General features: G+C 41.0%; 2 protein-coding genes across 7 annotated transcripts in view; both read right to left on the reverse strand.

Annotated features, from left to right (window-relative positions):
• The window catches only part of LOC106584773 (son of sevenless homolog 1-like), a 92,341-nt gene extending 86,197 nt beyond the window's left edge, over positions 1 to 6,144 (reverse strand). The window contains 1 exon segment of the mRNA XM_014170357.2: positions 5,130 to 6,144. Coding sequence (XP_014025832.2) covers positions 5,130 to 5,216 — 87 coding nt within the window. The 5' untranslated portion in view covers positions 5,217 to 6,144.
• A 2,390-nt stretch (positions 6,145 to 8,534) lies between these two features.
• The window catches only part of LOC106585154 (mitogen-activated protein kinase kinase kinase kinase 3), a 116,996-nt gene continuing 104,748 nt past the window's right edge, over positions 8,535 to 20,782 (reverse strand). For 4 of the 6 annotated variants that reach the window (XM_045705361.1, XM_045705350.1, XM_045705364.1 and 1 more), the window contains 16 exons: positions 20,547 to 20,748; positions 19,326 to 19,432; positions 18,156 to 18,197; positions 17,682 to 17,766; positions 17,116 to 17,195; positions 16,929 to 16,964; positions 16,724 to 16,784; positions 16,222 to 16,339; positions 16,080 to 16,138; positions 15,618 to 15,721; positions 14,725 to 14,896; positions 14,300 to 14,368; positions 13,903 to 13,995; positions 13,638 to 13,708; positions 13,434 to 13,489; positions 8,535 to 10,244 (listed from right to left, as the gene is read on the reverse strand). In XM_045705361.1, coding sequence (XP_045561317.1) covers positions 10,157 to 10,244; positions 13,434 to 13,489; positions 13,638 to 13,708; positions 13,903 to 13,995; positions 14,300 to 14,368; positions 14,725 to 14,896; positions 15,618 to 15,721; positions 16,080 to 16,138; positions 16,222 to 16,339; positions 16,724 to 16,784; positions 16,929 to 16,964; positions 17,116 to 17,195; positions 17,682 to 17,766; positions 18,156 to 18,197; positions 19,326 to 19,432; positions 20,547 to 20,748 — 1,443 coding nt within the window. In that variant the 3' untranslated portion in view covers positions 8,535 to 10,156. The remainder of the gene's footprint in view (positions 10,245 to 13,433; positions 13,490 to 13,637; positions 13,709 to 13,902; positions 13,996 to 14,299; positions 14,369 to 14,724; positions 14,897 to 15,617; positions 15,722 to 16,079; positions 16,139 to 16,221; positions 16,340 to 16,723; positions 16,785 to 16,928; positions 16,965 to 17,115; positions 17,196 to 17,681; positions 17,767 to 18,155; positions 18,198 to 19,325; positions 19,433 to 20,546; positions 20,749 to 20,782) is intronic. The other 2 variants (XM_014171069.2, XM_014171052.2) reach the window with 1 other exon arrangement.

Genomic DNA, 20,782 nt, shown 5'->3' on the forward strand with positions numbered 1-20,782 from the left:
GGTTTGGTGGAGAAGAAGGGGGTAAAAGCTTGTCGCAAAAATGTCCTTAAAGCGACTCACTGGGGCTATAACCTCCCCTCTGTTGTCTGTCACTCCCGCTCTCTGCGAGGGCTGACTTGCTCTGACCTCATGCATTGGGCTACATTCCTGCCATGCCTGTGGCGTTACATCGCTACGGCATCATCGCACTTTAGCATTTGCCGGCCCTTGCCAGTCTACACACAACAGGAATGCAGAGCCCATCCCCCCTCGTTGGGGTGCCACATGTGCCAGTCGTCCAACAGTGGGAACTCGAGCAAACTGTTTCTCTCCAGCATTCCTTCACAGTTCATTCAATCTCCCACATAAGACCAACTTCTCAACATAATGAACAGTGTACTGTTTCTGCAGTGTTAGCTGGAAGATTAACCGAGGCATGTCAAAGGTCATTTCCAGATTCATATCAAATGGTACACTGTATCATTACATCATTCAGTCCTAGCTGGTCCATTAGGATGTTTTTCAATGGGCTAGAATTCAGTTTCAGTATTTTTAACCTACTGTTTCAGTACTGTTCTGATTCTCCCAGTTCTTCTTAGTATTCTCTTTTCCACTCTGGCCCAATATGACACAGTGGGGCTTAGGCTGGGTCTACCCCTTCATGTCAAACTCCCATTGTAAATTGGACTACTTATTTTGTTTGTCATTCAGGTGTCCTTTTCATCATCATCATCTTGACCACTACCATTATATAGGCCTAATAGTTTTTCTTTTTAGGCCTAAATTGGTCGGTCTGGAGTGGTTTTAGCTAAGCATTTTACAGTGCAAAACAACTTGGGCTAGGCTGTCGTGAACTAAATATATGCTAGTCATTAGCAACACTCATCTTCAGAAAGCACTGGGGTGAACCAAAAAATGTAAAGAACATTTTTAAAAAGAAACCATTTGCTCAACTGTCATTGGTCTTGAGAGCTGTGACTGAAGATCACTGACTCGGCATTCCCCTGCTTGCAGCATCTTGCTGAAAAACCCCACCCTGATCACCTCACGCCAGTTTATAGGCCTCTATTTACCAACACACGCAAACTGGAGAGGCTCTAGTCAGTGTTCACTCTGTGTAGACCAAGGTAACATGTGTGGTGTGTCACTAAATTCCAAACCATCCAGACAAAGGCTGATATGCATTTGTTTGATCAATAACATCAATTTCACTCAGCAGCGAGTCGGTAAATCGCCCAAAACATGGCCAGCACCTTTATGAGACTATATGAGGGTGTCCCAAAATATCGAGACAGAGTCAGAATCTACTTGAAAAAAATGGTGCTGCATCAATCTTGACGGGCTGTGACCCAAGTATGTAATGTTTCAAAACCTAATTTCTCTTTAAATACCTGTGGAAGCAGGCAAGCAGAGTATCACAACACCAATATTAAAAGACACTTATGACTACTCTAGCATTTCTCATGATGATGATTAGTACTACAATATTCAGGGTTGCTGCTAGCAAGTCGTTTATCCTGTTAGGGCTAGGGGGCAGTATTGACACGGCCGGATAAAAAACGTACCCGATTTAATCTGGTTACTACTCCTGCCCAGAAACTAGAATATGCATATAATTATTAGCTTTGAATAGAAAACACTCCAAAGTTTCTAAAACTTTTTGAATGGTGTCAGTGAGTATAACAGAACTCATTTGGCAGGCCAAAACCTGAGAAGATTCCATGCAGGAAGTGCCCTGTCTGACAATTTCTTGACCTTCTTGATTATCTCTATCCATAACAGAGGATCTCTGCTGTTACGTGACACTTCCTACGGCTCCCATGGGCTCTCAGAAGGCGGCAAAAAGCTGAATCGTGGCTTTGCAGGCTCTGGCTGAAAAAAAGTAGCGCGTTTGGGTAGTGGCTGGTTACAGTACTGTGAGACTCAGGCGCGTGCCCGAGTCGACCTCATGCTTTGTTTTCTTTCGTCTGTTTACCTAAACGCAGATTCCCGGTCGGAATATTATCGCCTTTTTATGAGAAAAATTGCATAAAAATGGATTTTAAACAGCGGTTGACATGCTTCGAAGTACGGTAATGGAATATTTAGAAATTTTCTGTCACGAAATGCGCCATGCTCGTGACCCTTATTTACACTTCAGATAGTGTCTTGAACGCACGAACAAAACGCCGCTATTTGGATATAACGATGGATTATTTTGGACCAAACCAACATTTGTTATTGAAGTAGCAGTCCTGGGAGTGCATTCTGACGAAGAACACCAAAGGTAATCAAACTTTTGTAATACTAAATCAGAGTTTGGTCAGGGCTAAACTTGGTGGGTGTCTAAATAGCTAGCCGTGATGGCTGGGCTATGTACTCAGAATATTGCAAAATGTGCTTTCACCGAAAAGCTATTTTAAAATCGGACACCTCGATTGCACAAAGGAGTTCTGTATCTACAATTCTTAAAATAATTGTTATGTTTTTTGTGAACGTTTATCGTGAGTAATTTAGTAAATTCACCGGAGGTTTGCGGGGGGTATGCTAGTTCTGAACGTCACATGCTAATGTAAAAAGCTGGTTTTTGATATAAATATGAACTTGATTGAACAAAACATGCATGTATTGTATAACATAATGTCCTAGGTGTGTCATCGATTGAAGATCATCAAAGGTTAGTGCTGCATTTAGCTGTCTTCTGGGTTTTTGTGACATTATATGCTAGCTTGAAAAATGGGTGTCTGATTATTTCTGGCTGGGTACTCTGCTGACATAATCAAATGTTTTGCTTTCGTTGTAAAGCCTTTTTGAAATCGGACAGTGTGGTTAGACCTCTTACATCTAGACGTTCCGCTAGCGGAACACCTGCTCCAATATCCAATGATGGGCGCAGCGTGAAATACAAACTCCTCTAAAATCCGAAAACGTCCATTTTTCAAACATGACTATTTCCCAGCATTTTAAAGACAAGACTCTCCTTTATCTAACCACACTGTCCGATTTCAAAAAGGCTTTACAGGGAAAGCAAAAAATTTGATTATGTCAGCAGAGTACCAAGCCAGAAATAATCAGACACCCATTTTTCAAGCTAGCATATGTCACGAAAACCCAGAAGACAGCTAAATGCAGCACTAACCTTTTACAAACTTCATCAGATGACACACCTAGGACATCATGTTACACACAGCATGCATTCTTTTGTTCAATAAAGGTCATATTTATATATAAAAACAGCATTTTACATCGGCGTCTGACGTTGACTAAATATTTTCCCCTCAAATGCGTTCCGGGAAACAGTGCATCATTCCCTTTATTACTATTCGAAAACAATTTTTTAAATTTATATTGTCAATCTAACATTTATAGATGAATATCTCTTGAGAACACCTGTCATACCAGATTTTAAATTAACTTTACTGGGTAATCACACTTTGCGATAAAAGGAGATGCGATACTCAGAAAATGAGCCTGGAAAACTAGCGCCGGGCCATCTTGGCACAATCGCAAGTCACATCTGATCTTGTATAATATTGTCAATAATCGCCTACCTTTAGTTGTCTTCATCAGAAAGCACTTCCAGGACTCCCAGGTCCACAACAGATGTATTTTCGGTCGAAAAAGTCCATAATTCATGTTCCATTAGCCTGCTGTTGGTAGCGTGTCCTAGGGCTAACTCCAAATGCTCCGACGTGCGCGGGACAGTAGTTTCGGAAAATGTACTTTTTACTTCCTCTAGGTTCGTTGAAACATGTCAAACGTTGTAAAACATTCATCTTCAGGGCCTGTAACACCAAGAGAGCCAATAAGATTCGACGGGGACGATTCCAGAGTGTTTTGAAACGTTTCCAAAGGTGGGGGTAGACAGGGCCGCCGACGTCATAATGGTGATGGCCCATCCCGTGACCAATTTCCAATGCGTCTCATTCACTGAGTTTCGACTGTATAAGGCTCAAACCACTGTGAAAAGACTGGGGACATCTAGTGGAAGCAATAGGAAGTGCTCAGTGAACCATTGCTCACGGTGTGATTAATAGGCAAAGTAATGAAGTCGAGTCCACAATTCAGAACTCCACTTCCTGTTTCAATCGGTCTCGGGGTTTTGACTGCCATATGAGTTCTGTTATACTCACAGACACCATTCAAAGAGTTTTAGAAACTTTAGGGTGTTTTCTATCCATATATAATAAGTATATGCATGTCCTAGCTTCTGAGTTTGATTAGTAGGCCGTTGAAAATGGGAACTAATTTTTTTCAAAATGCGCTGTGGCGCCCCCCTATCCTATGGTATCCTTAAGAGGTTACGAGAGTCTTGTCTTTAAAATGGTGTAAAATAGTCATATGTTTGAGAAATTGAAGTAATAGCATTTCTAAGGTATTTGAAAATTGCGCCACGGGATTACACTGGCTGTTGAGTAGGTGGGACGATTTCGTCCCACCTAGACCAGAGAGGTTATTTATTCTATGTCTGAAATTGAGGGCCCAGTTTGAACGTTGCTATGGGCCCCTTAGCTTACGAAAAAGTGATGCAGTTTTGCCGAGGGGGGGGGGGGGGACAACGTTCTGTGAGTGTGACAGCGTCCTCCCCCACAGAAGTTGCCAGTGCCACCACACTCAAACTGACACCGTGGGCAAGATGTGCATGCCGTGACGAGGAGATAGCAGATACAAATAAAAGGAGACATTTGTAGGAATGGTGTAACGCATGGGGAACTAGTGACGTTCGAGTTTAGGTGTGGGAATCAAACGAAACAAAAGTTAAGTGAAACATAGGGCTGTGTGTGTCTGTCATATAGAAGCATCGAGTCCCCACGGGTGCACCCCAATAATGAGCGGGGGGTAGCTAACAACAGTAGTCGATATACAAACGTTATCTTGGTACTATTAGCACACACAAGCATTTCGCTACACCCGCAATAACATCTACTAAATATGTGTACGCACCCAATAAAATGTGATTTGACCAACCAAACCATGTGTCACTGGCAACATGGCGTGTTTTGACATGACACCATCAAATGTTGTTTGTTGCAATCAATTCCTACAAGACAACCCAGTTTGAGTTAGCTAATTAACGTTAGCTGACTGGCTAATAATAGCTACTTTGCTTGTAATGCATACCCTTCGTCGTCTAGTTAGTTCGCTTAGCACCTGCCAACTTCCTAGCCTACCTTGTTCAGGGAGGGTACCAATAGCCCCCGCCATTTCGGTGCGTTCTCCTCGCTGAAAAAGTCGTACTGAACCTGGGCCGCTTGCATAGCTTCAGCTGTTCCCGTCTTCGTGCGCTATTTTACAGTCAGCGAGCGATGTGTGTTCACCGCCAATCTTCACATCAAAACAGTATATAGTGTGGCCCGTGGTTGGAACTGAGAGGTGAAATATTCTGTGCGGCCCGCTGCCTCAGAATATCCACCCAATGAGCATTCCTCTACCAAACCAGTTAACAATGCGACCATTGCATCGGTAGTGTACAGATGTTGATAGCTGCTAGCTTAGCCGTCTGCAGCTGCCTAAGCAAGTAGCTATCAGGCTTGCTCTTTCGGACACCGAGATAAAAAAAAATAAAAAGCCAAAATTCACGAAACCAAATATACTTCAAATGCTAACTAGCAAGCTTGCGTTTTGTTGTCAAATGGAAATTATTCCAAGTTCTGAACTGACGTTGTCGATAGTCTTGCTAATTTAGCAAGCTAGCTTGCAGCCGAGCTGGTGATGTTACTAGCCATAGCCGATCGATCCGAATCGGAAGATGGTTGGCAGTAGTGATCAACTAGCAATCTGTGGACAGTGGCGTAGCTGGCTAGCTAGTATCCAATTTGGGGATTAATGTGTCACTTCACGTTTCGGGAACTGCGATACTGTTCGTCCTTTTCGGCCAGTTGAACCATTCACTATATTTTGGGTTAAAAAAAACTCTTCGGTGCATAATCGCCCATTTTCACCGAATCTTCGACAGGGTGGATATTGATAACCGTGTTATCCTCCATGAATTTAGAATTTCCAAAACATGTCTCCAGACTATTTAGCTTTTTGTTAGGTTATCGAGAAAACCAATATTCCACGCACAGGCTGGCTTTAATGACAGTTTGGCTTTGGTGAAAATAATTTATTTGGACGATTGTTATGACTCTGGTCGGGTGCAGTTGTTGGTAGAAGAATTGCACAGGCGCAATGGATAGCTAATGACGTACTTCGGGTTTGTTTTCGATAATCATCGCGCCTGCCCAAAATCTGGCTATAATCTGGCTAAACCGAGAGCAATAATTGATTAAACGATAGAATGAAAAAGATCGCTTGATGAGGAGGATCACTTGAAACCATTGCATACTCACAGGGCCCTAAACACTCACTGTCACTTCAACACACACTCACACATAATATGCACATACATTTCTACTGACTCTACACACCCACTCACATACAAGCTGCTACTATTCTGTTTATTTTATATCCTGTTGCCTAGTCACATTACCCCTATACAGATCCACCTCCATCACTCCAGTATCCCTGCACATGTAAATATGGTATTGGAACTAACATTTAAAATATTTCCAATATATAGTACTGTATGCTTACTTAATTCCTTTGTGTATTTCTTATTCTTATTTCTCGTGTGTTTTTTTTCTAGTAAACCAGTTATGGATTATTGCATTTTGGGGTAGAGTTTGCAAGAAAGGCATTTCACTGTACTTGTGAAATTTGAAACATGCCAACGATGCATGTGAACTAGTGCTAGTTTAACTCACGCGGTGAGGTCGCAGACTTGACTAACAGAGCCCAGAGAAAACATCATGGAAACCATTTATCTTTTTGTAGAGACTTCCCAAAGAAGACACCTCCACTAACTAACTGTGTGGAGCAGTTAATGGTATAGAAAATATTCCCAATGTTCAAAATACACATCTACATCTTGGCAGAAATTATTCCATATGTTTAATAGGCTTAAAAATACATACAGTTGAAGTCGGAATTTTACATACACATTTAAACTCCGTTTTTCACAAATCCTGACATTTAATCCTTGTAAAAATTCCCTGTTTTAGGTCAGTTAGGATCACCAATTTATTTTAAGAATGTGAAATGTCAGAATAATAGTAGAGAGAATGATTTATTTCAGCTTTTATTTCTTTCATCACATTCCCAGTGGGTCAGAAGTTTACATACACTCAATTAGTATTTGGTAGCATTGCCTTTACATTGTTTAACTTGGAAAAAACGTTTAGAGTAGCCTTCCACAAGCTTCCCACAATAAGTTGGGTGAATTTCGGCCTATTCCTCCTGACAGAGCTGGTGTAACTGAGTCAGGTTTGTAGGCCTCCTTGCTCGCACACGCTTTTTCAGTTCTGCCCACACATTTTCTATAGGATTGAGGTCAGGGCTTTGTGATGGCCACTCCAATACCTTGACTTTCTTGTCCTTAAGCCATTTTGCCACAACTTTGGAAGTATGCTTAGGGTCATTGTCAATTTGGAAAACCCATTTGCGACCAAGCTTTAACTTCCTGACTGATGTCTTGAGATGTTGCTTCAATATATCCACATAATTTTACTCCCTCATGATGCCATCTATTTTGTGAAATGCACCAGTCCCTCCTGCAGCAAAGCACCCCCACAACATGATGCTGCCACCCCCGTGCTTCACGGTTGGGATGGTGTTCTTCAGCTTGCAAGCGTCCCCCTTTTCCCCCCAAACATAACAATGGTCATTATGGCCAAACAGTTCTATTTTTGTTTCATCACACCAGAGAACATTTCTCTGGCAGTTTTGGAGCAGTGGCTTCTTCCTTGCTGAGCGGCCTTTCAGGTTATGTCGATATAGGACTCGTTTTACTGTGGATATAGATACTTTTGCACCTGTTTCCTCCTGCATCTTCACAAGGTCCTTTGCTGTTGTTCTGGGATTGATTTGCACTTTTCACACCAAAGTACGTTCATCTCTAGGAGACAGAACGCGTCTCCTTCCTGAGTGGTATGACAGCTGCATGGTCCCATGGTGTTTATACTTGCATACTATTGTTTGTACAGATAAACGTGGTACCTTTAGGCATTTGGAAATTGCTCCCAAGGATGAACCAGACTTGTGAAGGTCTCCAATGTGTTTTCTGAGGTCTTGGCTGATTTCTTTTGATTTTCCCATGATGTCAAGCAAAGAGGCACTGATTTTGAAGGCAGGCCTTGAAATACATCCACAGGTACACCTCCAATTGACTCAATTAGCCTATGAGAAGCTTCTAAAGACATGACATCATTTTCTGGAATTTTCCAAGCTGTTTAAAGGCACAGTCAACTTAGTGTATGTAAACTTCTGTCCCACTGGAATTGTGATACAGTGAAATAATCTGTCTGTAAACAATTTTTGGAAAATGTACTTGTGTCATGCACAAAGTAGATGTCCTAACCAACTTACCAAAACTATAGTTTGATAACAAGACATTTGTGGAGTGGTTGAAAAACAAATTTTAATGACTCCAACCTAAGTGTATGTAAACTTCCGACTTCAACTGTATACCCACTAAAATGTCAGAGAGAAAAGCTTTAGGCTTTCTATTGTTCATCAGTCAATCAATGTATCCCATCATGAGTTAAAATGTTTAATATGTAACATGTCCAAATATAGGCAGTTGTACAGGCAAAACTAAGCAATTTTATTTACAGTATTTACATGAAACAAAAGCAACATGGAAAGAAACCAAGTGAGAAGATCCTTATACTTCATCATACCATCTAAAAATGGAGAGAAAAAAAAAACAGGCTTCCTATGGCTCATCAGTCAATCAATGTATCCCATCACGAGTTAAAATGTTTAATATGTAACATGTCCAAATATTGGCAGTTAAACAATTAAGCACTTTTATTTTACCGTATTTACATTACACAAAAGCAATCGCGAAAGAAACCAAGTGTGAAGATCCTTGTACTTCATCATACCCTCCTTTAGTTGTGTAGGCTACATGGAGTCAGCAAGGGACATTTAGTGTTACATGTTGAATTTGGCCCCACATATTCTCACTGACTCCCCAACGCATGAGGTAGAGGTCTTACTATGACGCCCAAACACCATAACAAACAATATGAACAATGCAATTTGGCAGCATTCAACTCAATGGCTACCATAAGGAAAGGGATTCTAAGATATTACAACTGCCCAGAGTCTCTTCAGTTTGACTGCAGTTTTAACAATAGCTTGGTGTGTATGTAAAAAAAAGAAACCTTACATTGCCTGGTTAAATGCCTTAAGTTTACGTCTAAAGTGTAAAGCATGATGTAATCTAATGCAGTCATGCAGATACTTTGTTATAAGCGCAAATTAACCATACCTTAAATGTATGAATAAAGTGTTTCATTGCGTACAACTATGTGCAAATTTCACAACCAGTGCATATCTGAGCATTGACAACTTTCTATGGGGTTGGAATTAAAGTGTGTGAAAATAAAATGACATCGCATATGGCTTCATATCAAAATGAGCCTAACATATAAAAAAAAAAAGGCAACTCATGACCAAAATGAACAGACACTTTGCTCTTTGACATCCTACCACTAAGTTTCGTAAAATTACATTGCTTGACAAGCCCATAAAAGTAGTACCCCACAATGATTAGCCAACAGGCAACTGTAAAAAATATATGCAGCATTGTTATCTACATGACATACTCATAGTGTACAACCTCAATATTCTATTTACATGAATTTCAAGCACTTGTTAGGTGAGGTTGCATGCTCTCAGTAGTTGGTCAATACTGAAATAGTGTGATATCCAGGAATGTGGGTTTGTGTTACTATAAATGTTGACTTTCAATTCAAATCATAAGGTTCGATTAAAAACAGGACACATCCAAGGTCGCTTGCTTGATGAATGGTCCGATTGCATCTGAGACCAAGGAGTTGCAGAGTCAGACATGTCCTCCTCATCATATTCTGTTCCCATCAGGACATGAATTCCAATTTATGAACAGAAAAATAAACCTAATTGCAATTTCAATGACTGAATTTAATTCAGATTCATAATCTCTTAAAGTGTAACTAAAACCAACCCGGGGCCATGTTCATTAAGGCATACAATGGAAAATGTTTTTACACCGACAATGAAACCTAAGGTTTCTTATTGGACAGGTTCAGATAGTACATCCCTGTATCACTCAATTTCAGAAAGTTTTGTGCCTACTGAACAGGACCCTGGTTACCAGAGCACAGGGTGGTTAGTAACTGTTCTCGTGTCCAGCCAGGATGTATAGGTTACTGTGTGCTGTAGGGTTGTCTGTAGGTCTGCTCTCCAGCACCACAACCCTGCAATCAAAGGTACAACAGGGGTGTATTCAGTGATGTGAAATGTTCTGAATGTTGCAGATAACTTAATAGAGCTGGTCCCATTACTGTCCCTATTCCATCTGACAGACAATCATATCTGTTCTACAGAAAACATTTCTATCTGAACCTTTTATATTGTTACATCCTCCTGAACAGCACTAAGTCACTTTATGGCCACAGACCGACTTCAGTCTCGATGGCATAGGCGATCAGATTTCACAATGCTTCGATAAGTGTTAAACATAGCATGAACTGCATGAATACGATATAGTAATCTTCTGAGGTGCGACTGCAAAAAATAAGATCTGTAACGCCACCATAGCTATTACAGGCACTAATCGAGGAACTTAAAAAAAAAAAATAAAATTGTACTTGGATATTTTTATTTATTAATTTGACTGCACAATCAGAAATGAGGGAGATACAGTTGAAGTCGGAAGTTTACATACACCTTAGCCAAATACATTTAAACTCAGTTTTTCACAATTCCTGACATTTAATCCTAATAAATATTCCCTGTTTTAGGTCAGTTAGGATCAGCACTTTATTTTAAGAATGTGAAATGTCAGAATAATAGTAGAGAGAGATTTATTTCAGCTTTTATTTCTTTCATCACATTCCCAGTGGGTCAGACGTTTACATACACTCAATTAGTATTTGGTAGCATTGCCTTTAAATTGTTTAACTTGGGTCAAACATTTTGGGTAGCTTTCCACAAGCTTCCCACAATAAGTTGGGTGAATTTTGGCTCATTCCTCCTGACAGAGCTGGTGTAACTGAGTCAGGTTTGTAGACCTCCTTGCTCGCACATGCTTTTTCAGTTCTGCCCCCCAAAAATCTATAGGCTTGAGGTCAGGGCTTTGTGATGGCCACTCCAAGACCTTGACTTTGTTGTCCTTAAGCCATTTTGCCACAACTTTGGAAGTATGCTTGGGGTCATTGTCCATTTGGAAGACTCATTTGCGACCAAGCTTTAACTTCCTGACTGATGTCTTAAGATTTTTCTTCAATATATCCACATAATTTTCCTTTCCTCATGATGCCATCTATTTTGTGAAGTGCACCAGTCCCTCCTGCAGCAAAGCACCCCCACAACATGATGCTGCCACCCCCGTGGCTGGGATGGTGTTCTTCAGCTTGCAAACATCCACCTTTTTCCTTCAAATATAACAATGGTCATTATAGCCAAACAGCTCTATTTTTGTTTCATCAGACCAGAGGACATTTCTCCAAAAAGTACGATCTTTGTCCCCATGTGCAGTTGCAAACCGTAGTCTAGCTTTTTTTATGGCGGTTTTGGAGCAGTGGCTTCTTCCTTGCTGAGCGGCCTTTCAGGTTATGTCAATTTAGGACTCGTTTTACTGTGGATATAGATACTTTTGTACCTGTTTCCTCCAGCACCTTCACAAGGTTCTTTGCTGTTGTTCTGGGATTGATTTGCACTTTTAGCACCAAAGTACGTTCATCTCTAGGAGACAGAACGCGTCTCCTTCCTGAGCGGTATGACGGCTGCGTGGTCCCATGGTGTTTATACTTGCGTACTATTATTTGTACAGATGAACGTGGTACCTTCAGGCGTTAGGAAATTGCTCCCAAGGATGAACCAGACTTGTGGAGGTCTCCAATGTTTTTTCTGAGGTCTTGACTGATTTCTTTTGATTTTCCCATGATGTCAAGCAAAGAGGCACGGAGTTTGAAGGCAGGCCTTGAAATACATCCACAGGTACACCTCCAATTGACTCAAATGATGTCAATTAGACAGTCGTGAAGAGGGCACGACAAAGCCTTTTCCCCCACAGGAAACTAAAAGATTTGGCATGGGTCCTGAGATCCTCAAAAGGTTCTACAGCTGCAACATCGAGAGCATCCTGACTGGTTGCATCACTGCCTCATACGGCAATTGCTCGGCCTCTGACCGCAAGGCACTACAAAGGGTAGTGCGTACGGCCCAGTACATCACTGGGGCTAAGCTGCCTGCCATCCAGGACCTCTACACCAGGCGGTGTCAGAGGAAGGCCCTAAAAATTGTCAAAGATCTCAGCCACCCCAGTCATAGACTGTTCTCTCTACTACCGCATGGCAAGCGGTATCGGAGTGACAAGTCTAGGACAAAAAGGCTTCTCAACAGTTTTTACCCCCAAGCCATAAGACTCCTGAACAGGTAATTAAATGGCTACCCGGACTATTTGCATTGTGAGCCCCACCCCCGCAACCCCTCTTTTTACGCTGCGCTACTCTCTGTTTATCATATATGCATAGTCACTATAACATAGTGCATACTACCTCAACTGGGCCGAACAACCACTACTCCCGCACATTGGCTAACCAGGCTATCTGCATTGTGTCCCACCCACCACCCGCCAACCCCTCTTTTACGCTACTGCTACTTTCTGTTGAGCATATATGCATAGTCACTTTAACCATATCTACATGTACATACTACCTCAATCAGCCTGACTAACCGGTGTATGTATGTAGCCTTGCTACTTTTATATCCTCGCTACTGTATATAGCCTGCCTTTTTACTGTTGTTTTTATTTCTTTACCTACCTATTGCTCACCTAATACCTTTTTTGCACTATTGGTTAGAGCCTGTAAGTAAGCATTTCACTGTAAGGTCTACACCTGTTGTATTCGGCGCACTTGACAAATAAACTTTGATTTGATCAGAAGCTTCTAAAGCCATGACAACATTTTCTGGAATTTTCCAAGCTGTTTAAAGGCACAGTCAACTTAGTGTATGTAAACTTCTGACCCACTGCAATTGTGATACAGTGAATTATAAGTTAAACAAGTTTAAAATATCACATTTTTATTTTAAATGTGTTATTATTTTATTGTCAGACATAAGACTGTAAAACAGCAAATCAGTTCTAAGTGATTTTAATTTTGGAAATCTGTTCCAAAGTATTCCCACGCATAATAGAGAGATACACAGTACAATATGTGATTGTATACAAATGTAAGCAAGGTTTGACATGATTATGTTTTAGTCAAATACTATATCTGTTTGGGCTTCTTGTGGTCAATTTGCAGGTTACAAATTCTTTGTAATTATGTTCCGGCCACCTGACCATCCGCTCATGAAAAAAAATCAGCCCGAGGCTGAATCTAGTTGATGATACTTGCTAAATGGATTTAGCCTCAATCTAAAAATGGATTTCTCACCTGTCTGATCCTAGGAGTCGGAATATCCTGGTGTTGTCGGAAATTTCCTGTGTAATCTGGTGGGAATATGGACAGGATCCAATAGTCAAGTCATCGCAGTCATTATCATAGTCATCATATTACAACAACAAAACAACAATAAACAGTTCAAATACTATTGTTATATACAGTTATTGCATCCGCCGGGGCATTGACACAACTTGCCTCATTAGATTTGAAACTCCGTCCTTGCATGCCATGTCTCCAGAAAGCCAGAACACTGTCTTGAAGGCAGACTGTGGAAAAGATGGATGTTTAATATACCGTATGAAAAACTCCAAATTTTACCAGAATGTCATTTATCATAATATGACTGTGATACTATGCTCTCCTCTCCATTCTGTAGCTGTTGATACGCGTGTGTGTGTGTGTGTGTGTGTGTGTGTGTGTGTCTTGGCTAATGTCTAGCAAAGGGGTCAAGGGCGATTACCGATCGACTCAATCTGGAAATTAAACGTCAGCTCGGCTGAAAGCTTTCTACTGGACTTCAGCCTCCCCTGCATATTCACAATCTTAATGGATCCTGGGGGGGAAAATGACATATGGAAGTTAAACAATGATGCTATTACAAGAAACTGAAGACATCCAGGCACAAAATGGCTCCCGTCCATCGAGGCAGGGTGCAACACATTGGTGGCTATTGAGGTGAGTTTACCCCATGTCATTTAAAGGACAGCTCAGTGATAAAACATTATACACTGTTAATATATTGTCATAATGTTATTAGCAATGCATACAATGAATGTACAATGCATGTATAATCTATATAGATAATATTACAATACAAATCAGATTTTTGGATAGTCAAGACATGCTGCTAGACTCACGATCCAAGCAGACAAGAATGGTGTCTCTTTCCAGTTGAGTCACATGGATAACACAGGTCTGTGGAGTGTCTAGGAGGAAATAAAACATAAAAACCTCAACTAAACATTTCATCTTTTGCTTTATTAACGTCAAACATTTTCCATTATGAATGTACACAACGATATAGGACTATATTTCCTCTATAATTGTTAACTTTTGAAAAGTTAACAATTTCCAGTATGGTCAATGTGTAGAATGTGAATGTCAGCCTCCAGTGTGTGCTACGATAAAAAACATCAAGAATAATGGGGATAAAAAAAATGATGATATTGAATGTTTAATTTCAATGAAGTTCCATTGTCATATTAAAGGAGCACTAAAATCTAGAGTTGTGTCAAGTCTATGTCAATGAGGAGTCAAGGTCAATCTTTGAATGAGACCTTACCGGACTCTTTGAGCCAGGGGCAAGCGGTGTTGGGGTCCAGCGTCTCAAAGCGTACCACCTGGTTGAGCTCCGTGCCCTTGCTGACGCCCATACAGATGAGGGGGTACTGGTGCTCGGGCACCACAAGCATCTCAAAAACCTCCATCGGACAGGGCAGGGGAAAGTCAATGTTCTTAGGAGGAGAGGGTTAGCGTTAGCGTTAGGCTTGTCAATGTTAGGAAGAGAGCATTATCATTATGCTACATGGTCTAGACTCTAGCATGTTATCATGCTAATCTCAAATTCGTTATTCTTGAGAGGAGGAGAGTTAGCATTAGGCATGTAGACGGGTGGGGTGTTTACCAACAAAAACGACGCGGGCCGAACCACAAAGTAAAAACAGACGGGGTTGGCTTACAATCAAAGTATTATTGACAACATGTACGATATATATAGAAAAAAAACATAAATAACAGGGTAAGCGTTAGCATTAGCTCGTCGGTTACAAAGCAAGGGTAGCTTAGTCTATGTTGGTGGGTTAGCATGCCTATATCAAACACAAACACCTCCAGTGGCAGCGGGCAGGGTGGAGTCAGTGTTTTTAGGAAGAGGGAAGTGTGTTTCCATTAGCATGTAGGCTACAAAGTAAAGGGATGTCTCTTAGCATATCTCAAACACCTCCATTTGACAGGGCAGTTAAGGGAAAGTTGGGGATTGTTATTAGTCAATTCTTCCCCGGAGGCTCTTAGCATAGCTAGTGTCAATGCTTTTTTGTTTTGTGGTTGAAACCTCAATGGCCTAACTCATATGGCTATGACATGGGCTGTCAGCACTCCTCAAAGGTTTGGGGAGAATGAGCCTGGCAAACACATGGAGATGGCTAAATAAATGCACACAGACAGAACAATTCTTACCTTGATGAGCATGAACTTCTGCATGGGCTCCACCCATTCCAACATGACCACACTGGATTGGAAGGCTCCACACAAGTACTTGTGCCCTGTGTAAGGGTTTCTCACTAAGGGGGAATAGTTGGTAGTAAGCCAGGGTTGTCAATCATACTAAGCTGTGACCACAATAATGTATTTCAAAGACCTTTCTACTATTGGTACCCAGTTGAAGAGGTTGTTATCCTAATTGGTTATAAGGGGAAGGGAGAACTATTGTGTTTATTACATGTAGTGAAGTGATGCATCTACTCTCAATCTTGTAGCAACTTGTGGGAAAGTAATGGGTCCGACGTAGAAAGAGATGAAAACCGAGGGGGGGGAAAAGAAAGAAAGAAAGAAAGAAAGAAAGAAAGAGAGAGAAAGAGAAAGAGAGAGAGAGAGAGAGAGAAAGAGAGAGAGAGAGAGAGAATGTCCATGACTACTCACCCACACAGCACTTCTGACATCCCTTGGTGTCGGGAATCTTGTTGGAGATGGAAAATTTCCTGAAACCACAATAACAAAGTCTGAAAAGTAGGACTCTACCCACAGAAAACTCCTACACACAGAGGCATCGCCATCTTCTTACCTTGGAATAATTTTGTCTGGGAGCCGGTGGGTGGGGATGGCCATTGGCAGCTTCTGCATCTGTCGAGCGTGCTCATACAGACCCGCCAGATTGTGACAGTAGAGCTGCGAGGCTTTTCCTGCCAAAAAACACAACGAACACACCTTTTGAATGCTTTGAAGGCAATTATAATATCTTTAATTTTCACGCAAAAGGTGCAGCGTCTAACTGCTTGTATATCTGGAGCAAGTATTGACAAGTAGTATTTACATTTACGAGTGCATATTTCATGATAAAATTAGACTAATGCTCTTGATGACAGATTGTTGCTTATGATTTATGTTTTTAATGTCTGTCACTGTCATTGTGTGCGGCCAAAGGTACATTTAAATGATGTGTCTGGAGAATCTATTCTATTCTGGAAACTACAAACAAACAACGTAAAACTTTGTGTGCACTACAGTTATTTGTTGAGATATATTAGCAATGTGTGGCAATACAGGTTTCTATGATGAATCCTTACCAGATATGGAGAGCAGACTATTACTCATGACATAAAGCCACGTACACCTCCGGGGAAAGAGCTAGGAAATAAAAAAATGTATCTGTTTTTAATAGTTCTGTAGGTGGTCAAATTAAATCATAATCCGTGTCTGACCAGTTCTGGATGAAACCTCAAATCCTTGTGGATAAAACCTTGTGGCTCAAACCTCAAATCCTTTACTTACGTCACAAAGAAGCAAGCATTCAAATTGAACTATAATCTGTAATATGATGTGATAGAGAATATTTCAAACTTCACATAAATACATAGATTATGTTTTATACATTACACTGTAAAAACATTGGAAGCAGTTACAACAATTGAAATTTACTGACAAAAAGATAATACAAATGAAATAATGAGACACTGACCTGTTCCATGGAGGAGTCATGCAGTTCGTTGAGATTTAGAGTGTAAATGCCCTCTTCGGCACCGAATAGCAGGTATTGGTCTAAAACAGAGAATGAAACAATTAAGTATTATAACAGAGAGAGACCGGTAAACTTGGACAATACACACATTGCGTAGGACTCTGCCTAAGAAGGAAACTAATAGTAGCAAATGCAAACTGCAAATAAGACATGGGGTAAGACAAAGACGAAAATCAAGTTAGCTTAGACTCCTGTTCTAGGTTTCTCCAAGCCTTTCTCGAACAAGAATACAGTGGGACGCCTGGTAGCGCGAGACTGAAAATAAAGTAATCCAATCAATTGCAGATAAAGGTAAATCGCACAGCGGGTTTGGTCAAAATATTAACCGCGATCTGTCTGTCAGACCCTGCACACCCCACACCCTTGCGGACATTGTCATTGAACATTGACACAAATCCACATGATCTGTCCTTAAAATACAGCATAAATACAGTTTCCTGTTATCTGCAATTGATGGAATCAGGGTCCATGGCAGTTAGACAGAAATGAATTGGCACGAGGCCCACCTCTCGTGTCGGGGTTGATCCAAGACGCCGCACAGTGGATCTTTAGAGGGCAGCCATTGAAGACTTTGGAGAAACAGGCTCCCATCTGTGCAGCGAAAGAAAATAGAAAACAAAATGTAGAGGAATGTAGATGTTTAGTTATAGTTGATCAATGTAGAGCACCTGGAAAAACCCTTTATAAATTCAGTCCAATATAATAAATAGCTTATTTTAAAACAAAGTTGTGGCAGGATCTCTAGCTCGAGGGTTGCGGTAATTACAAATGTGTTACGAACTCAACACTACTACTTTTAGATTGCTAATGAATTAATTACAATTCACATAAATTATTTAGATAATGAATGTGTAATAAACACATTTGTGCTTTTGTTTCTGTATCTTAGTGCTCATTTGCTTTTTCCTACTGTACAGAGTTATAGTTTTCTACTTGACAATGCGTGTGTGTAAGAGCAGGTAAGGGGTGTTAAGACTTACGTGGACTTTTGGCGTGGGGGGAAGGCCATTACTGATTGGTTTCTGAGGAAACAGGAAATGACATCATCATACCAAGGTCAGCATAAAATAATGAACAATCATAGTTAAAATATACTGTATATTATACTGTAATATTACTAAATATAAAAATAATATGTGGATCTTATAGAGTTCTATGTGTTAACAATGGTATCCTTCTGCCTTTATCAGTGCTGTAAAATCTTGGGAATGACATGGTAGCACTTTGAATGAACTATAAGTGATCTTTAATTCTTGAGTCGTTGCTTATTAATGAGTAACTAACGAGGTAAACATAGAATAAATGCTCTTTGTTCAGAGCTCTGGGTGCAAATAAAAATCCACTTCTAAGAAGAATGAGAAGATTTATGTTTAGTCATAATGCAAAACCGCATAATTATCTATTTTGCAATGAAAATTTAAGTCTTATCATAGCTGTTAGGAAATGTTAATGAATTAATCACCATTTACATTAATTATTCACCAAATAACTTACTTTCAGGTAACACATATATGTAAAAATGTGAAAAGGTCAAACATTTTAAATAACACTTTCTATGAACCAGCGCTGTGCAATGCACTATGAATAGATTATGCAATAACACATTATGTACATAATGATCACCTCATTATAGATATTAATGAATTAATGACAGCCATGACCGGTTATCAATATAATGCACTTTACTACCTGTATGTTTAACACATAATGCTTACAGGAAGTCTTATAATGCACTATGGATTTGACAGAATCCACTTTAAGCGCATTATATACAGAAAATTCACCAAAAGTGTCGCCACCAATTTTTACTCACAGCTTCTGACCAAGGCTAAATTACTATTAGCCTTCGACAACTACTATGATTATTATTATTTGACCATGCTGGTCATTTATGAACATTTGAACATCTTGGCCATGTGCTGTTATAATCTCCACCCGGCACAGCCTGGCCACCCCTCATAGCCTGGTTCCACTCTAGGTTTCTTCCTAGGTTTTGGCCTTTCTAGGGAGATTTTCCTAGCCACCGTGCTTCTACACCTGCATTGCTTGCTGTTTGGGGTTTTAGGCTGGGTTTCTGTACAGCACTTTGAGATATCAGCTGATGTAAGAAGGGCTATATAAATAAATTCGATTTGATACTGTGATGTTACCGGAATCTCTTTCCTGTCCTTCCTCGTGGTGACACAAGGTGGCATAGTAGACTGCTTCTCAGCACCACCAGCATCCCCGCTCACTTCTGACAGGCTGAAACCATTGCCTGTTAGGAGGGAACTTAATTATTGATTTATTTTTAAATATTACATTATTTATTTAAATGATTCCCCAATAGCCACAATCTGAATGGTGCTGTGGAGAGTGAAAAGGAAGCAAGAGAATATGTGGCTCTGTGGGAACTGAGCAATTCCAACAATTGTGCTACAACAAGACACTGATAAGACTAAGATCCCCACAGTAACTAAACTAAGATTTGTCTCAATAGTCTAAAGTGGCGTCCACTCCTCGTCTCTTCTCCTTCACCTTGGCATATCTGAAAACAACAGGACAGGCGAATGCAATAGGATGGGAATAGCCCAGGTACTAGTCCAGTTCTTTCACGTCAAAGGCAGATGAAGGAAAGCTGATGAGGGGAGGAAAACTATTGAGATGCACACGTGAGGGACAGTCAGCTTCGTTTGAAAGTTGGCCCCTGCCACCAGACTACTCGAAGTGGGCAGGATGTGGAAACTGGGGAAGTTTGTGTGAGTGTATTGGAGGGTGACTCATGTGGCAGTGAGGGTGTGTGACATTATCGCATGACAACACCAGACACACCACTGCTCCTAATTAAACTGACAGGCTATAAATACTAGCTGGCAACCGCGCGTGTACACACACACGCGCACACACACACACACACACACACACACACACACACACACACACACACACACACACACACACACAGGGTCCAGTTTGGAAAAGCTGACTGGCTAAGACAGGGAGGAGGTGGGGTGGAGCCTCTTGAGGATGTTGTCAGGGTTGGAAGGAGGAAGGAGAGATCCCTGAAAACAGTGGTAGCTTTTATCTCAGCATCATCACACTTATTGTCTAAGTGGTACAGGTTTGGTATTGTGGTTGGTATTGTGATGAATTGAAGTGACTGACTGACTGATTCATTCATTCATTCGACTCACGCCCACCCACCCACCCATTAATTAATTAATTAATTAATTCATTCATTCATTCATTCAAGGGGACCACAGCTTTGGTCCTCCAATTAAGTACAGGGGAGATAAGAAAACCCGCATTAATGCATTTCTGACAGAATTGTCTACATCTCCCAGAATGCACCCATTCAGTTTGTGAGCATGCCTTTAAACTACGTTACCTACCTAAGCTAAGCTGCTTGTGCGGGGGGAGTCTGGGGGGCGGCGGCCTGGGCGGCACATGGGTGGCAGAGCGGGCGGGGCTCTCGGCGGCTGGACAACACATTATGGTCCCCCCGTGGTCGTCATGGTCACCGGGGGAGCCATGGTGAGCAGGGGAGCCATGGTGTGCAGGGGAGTTGGCAACATCCTGTGGAATGGGAATGGGCTAAGAGCAAAATACAAAACAAAGAGATAGGATA

This window comes from Salmo salar, chromosome ssa02 (genome assembly GCF_905237065.1).
Source record: "Salmo salar chromosome ssa02, Ssal_v3.1, whole genome shotgun sequence".
Lineage (NCBI taxonomy): Eukaryota > Metazoa > Chordata > Actinopteri > Salmoniformes > Salmonidae > Salmo > Salmo salar.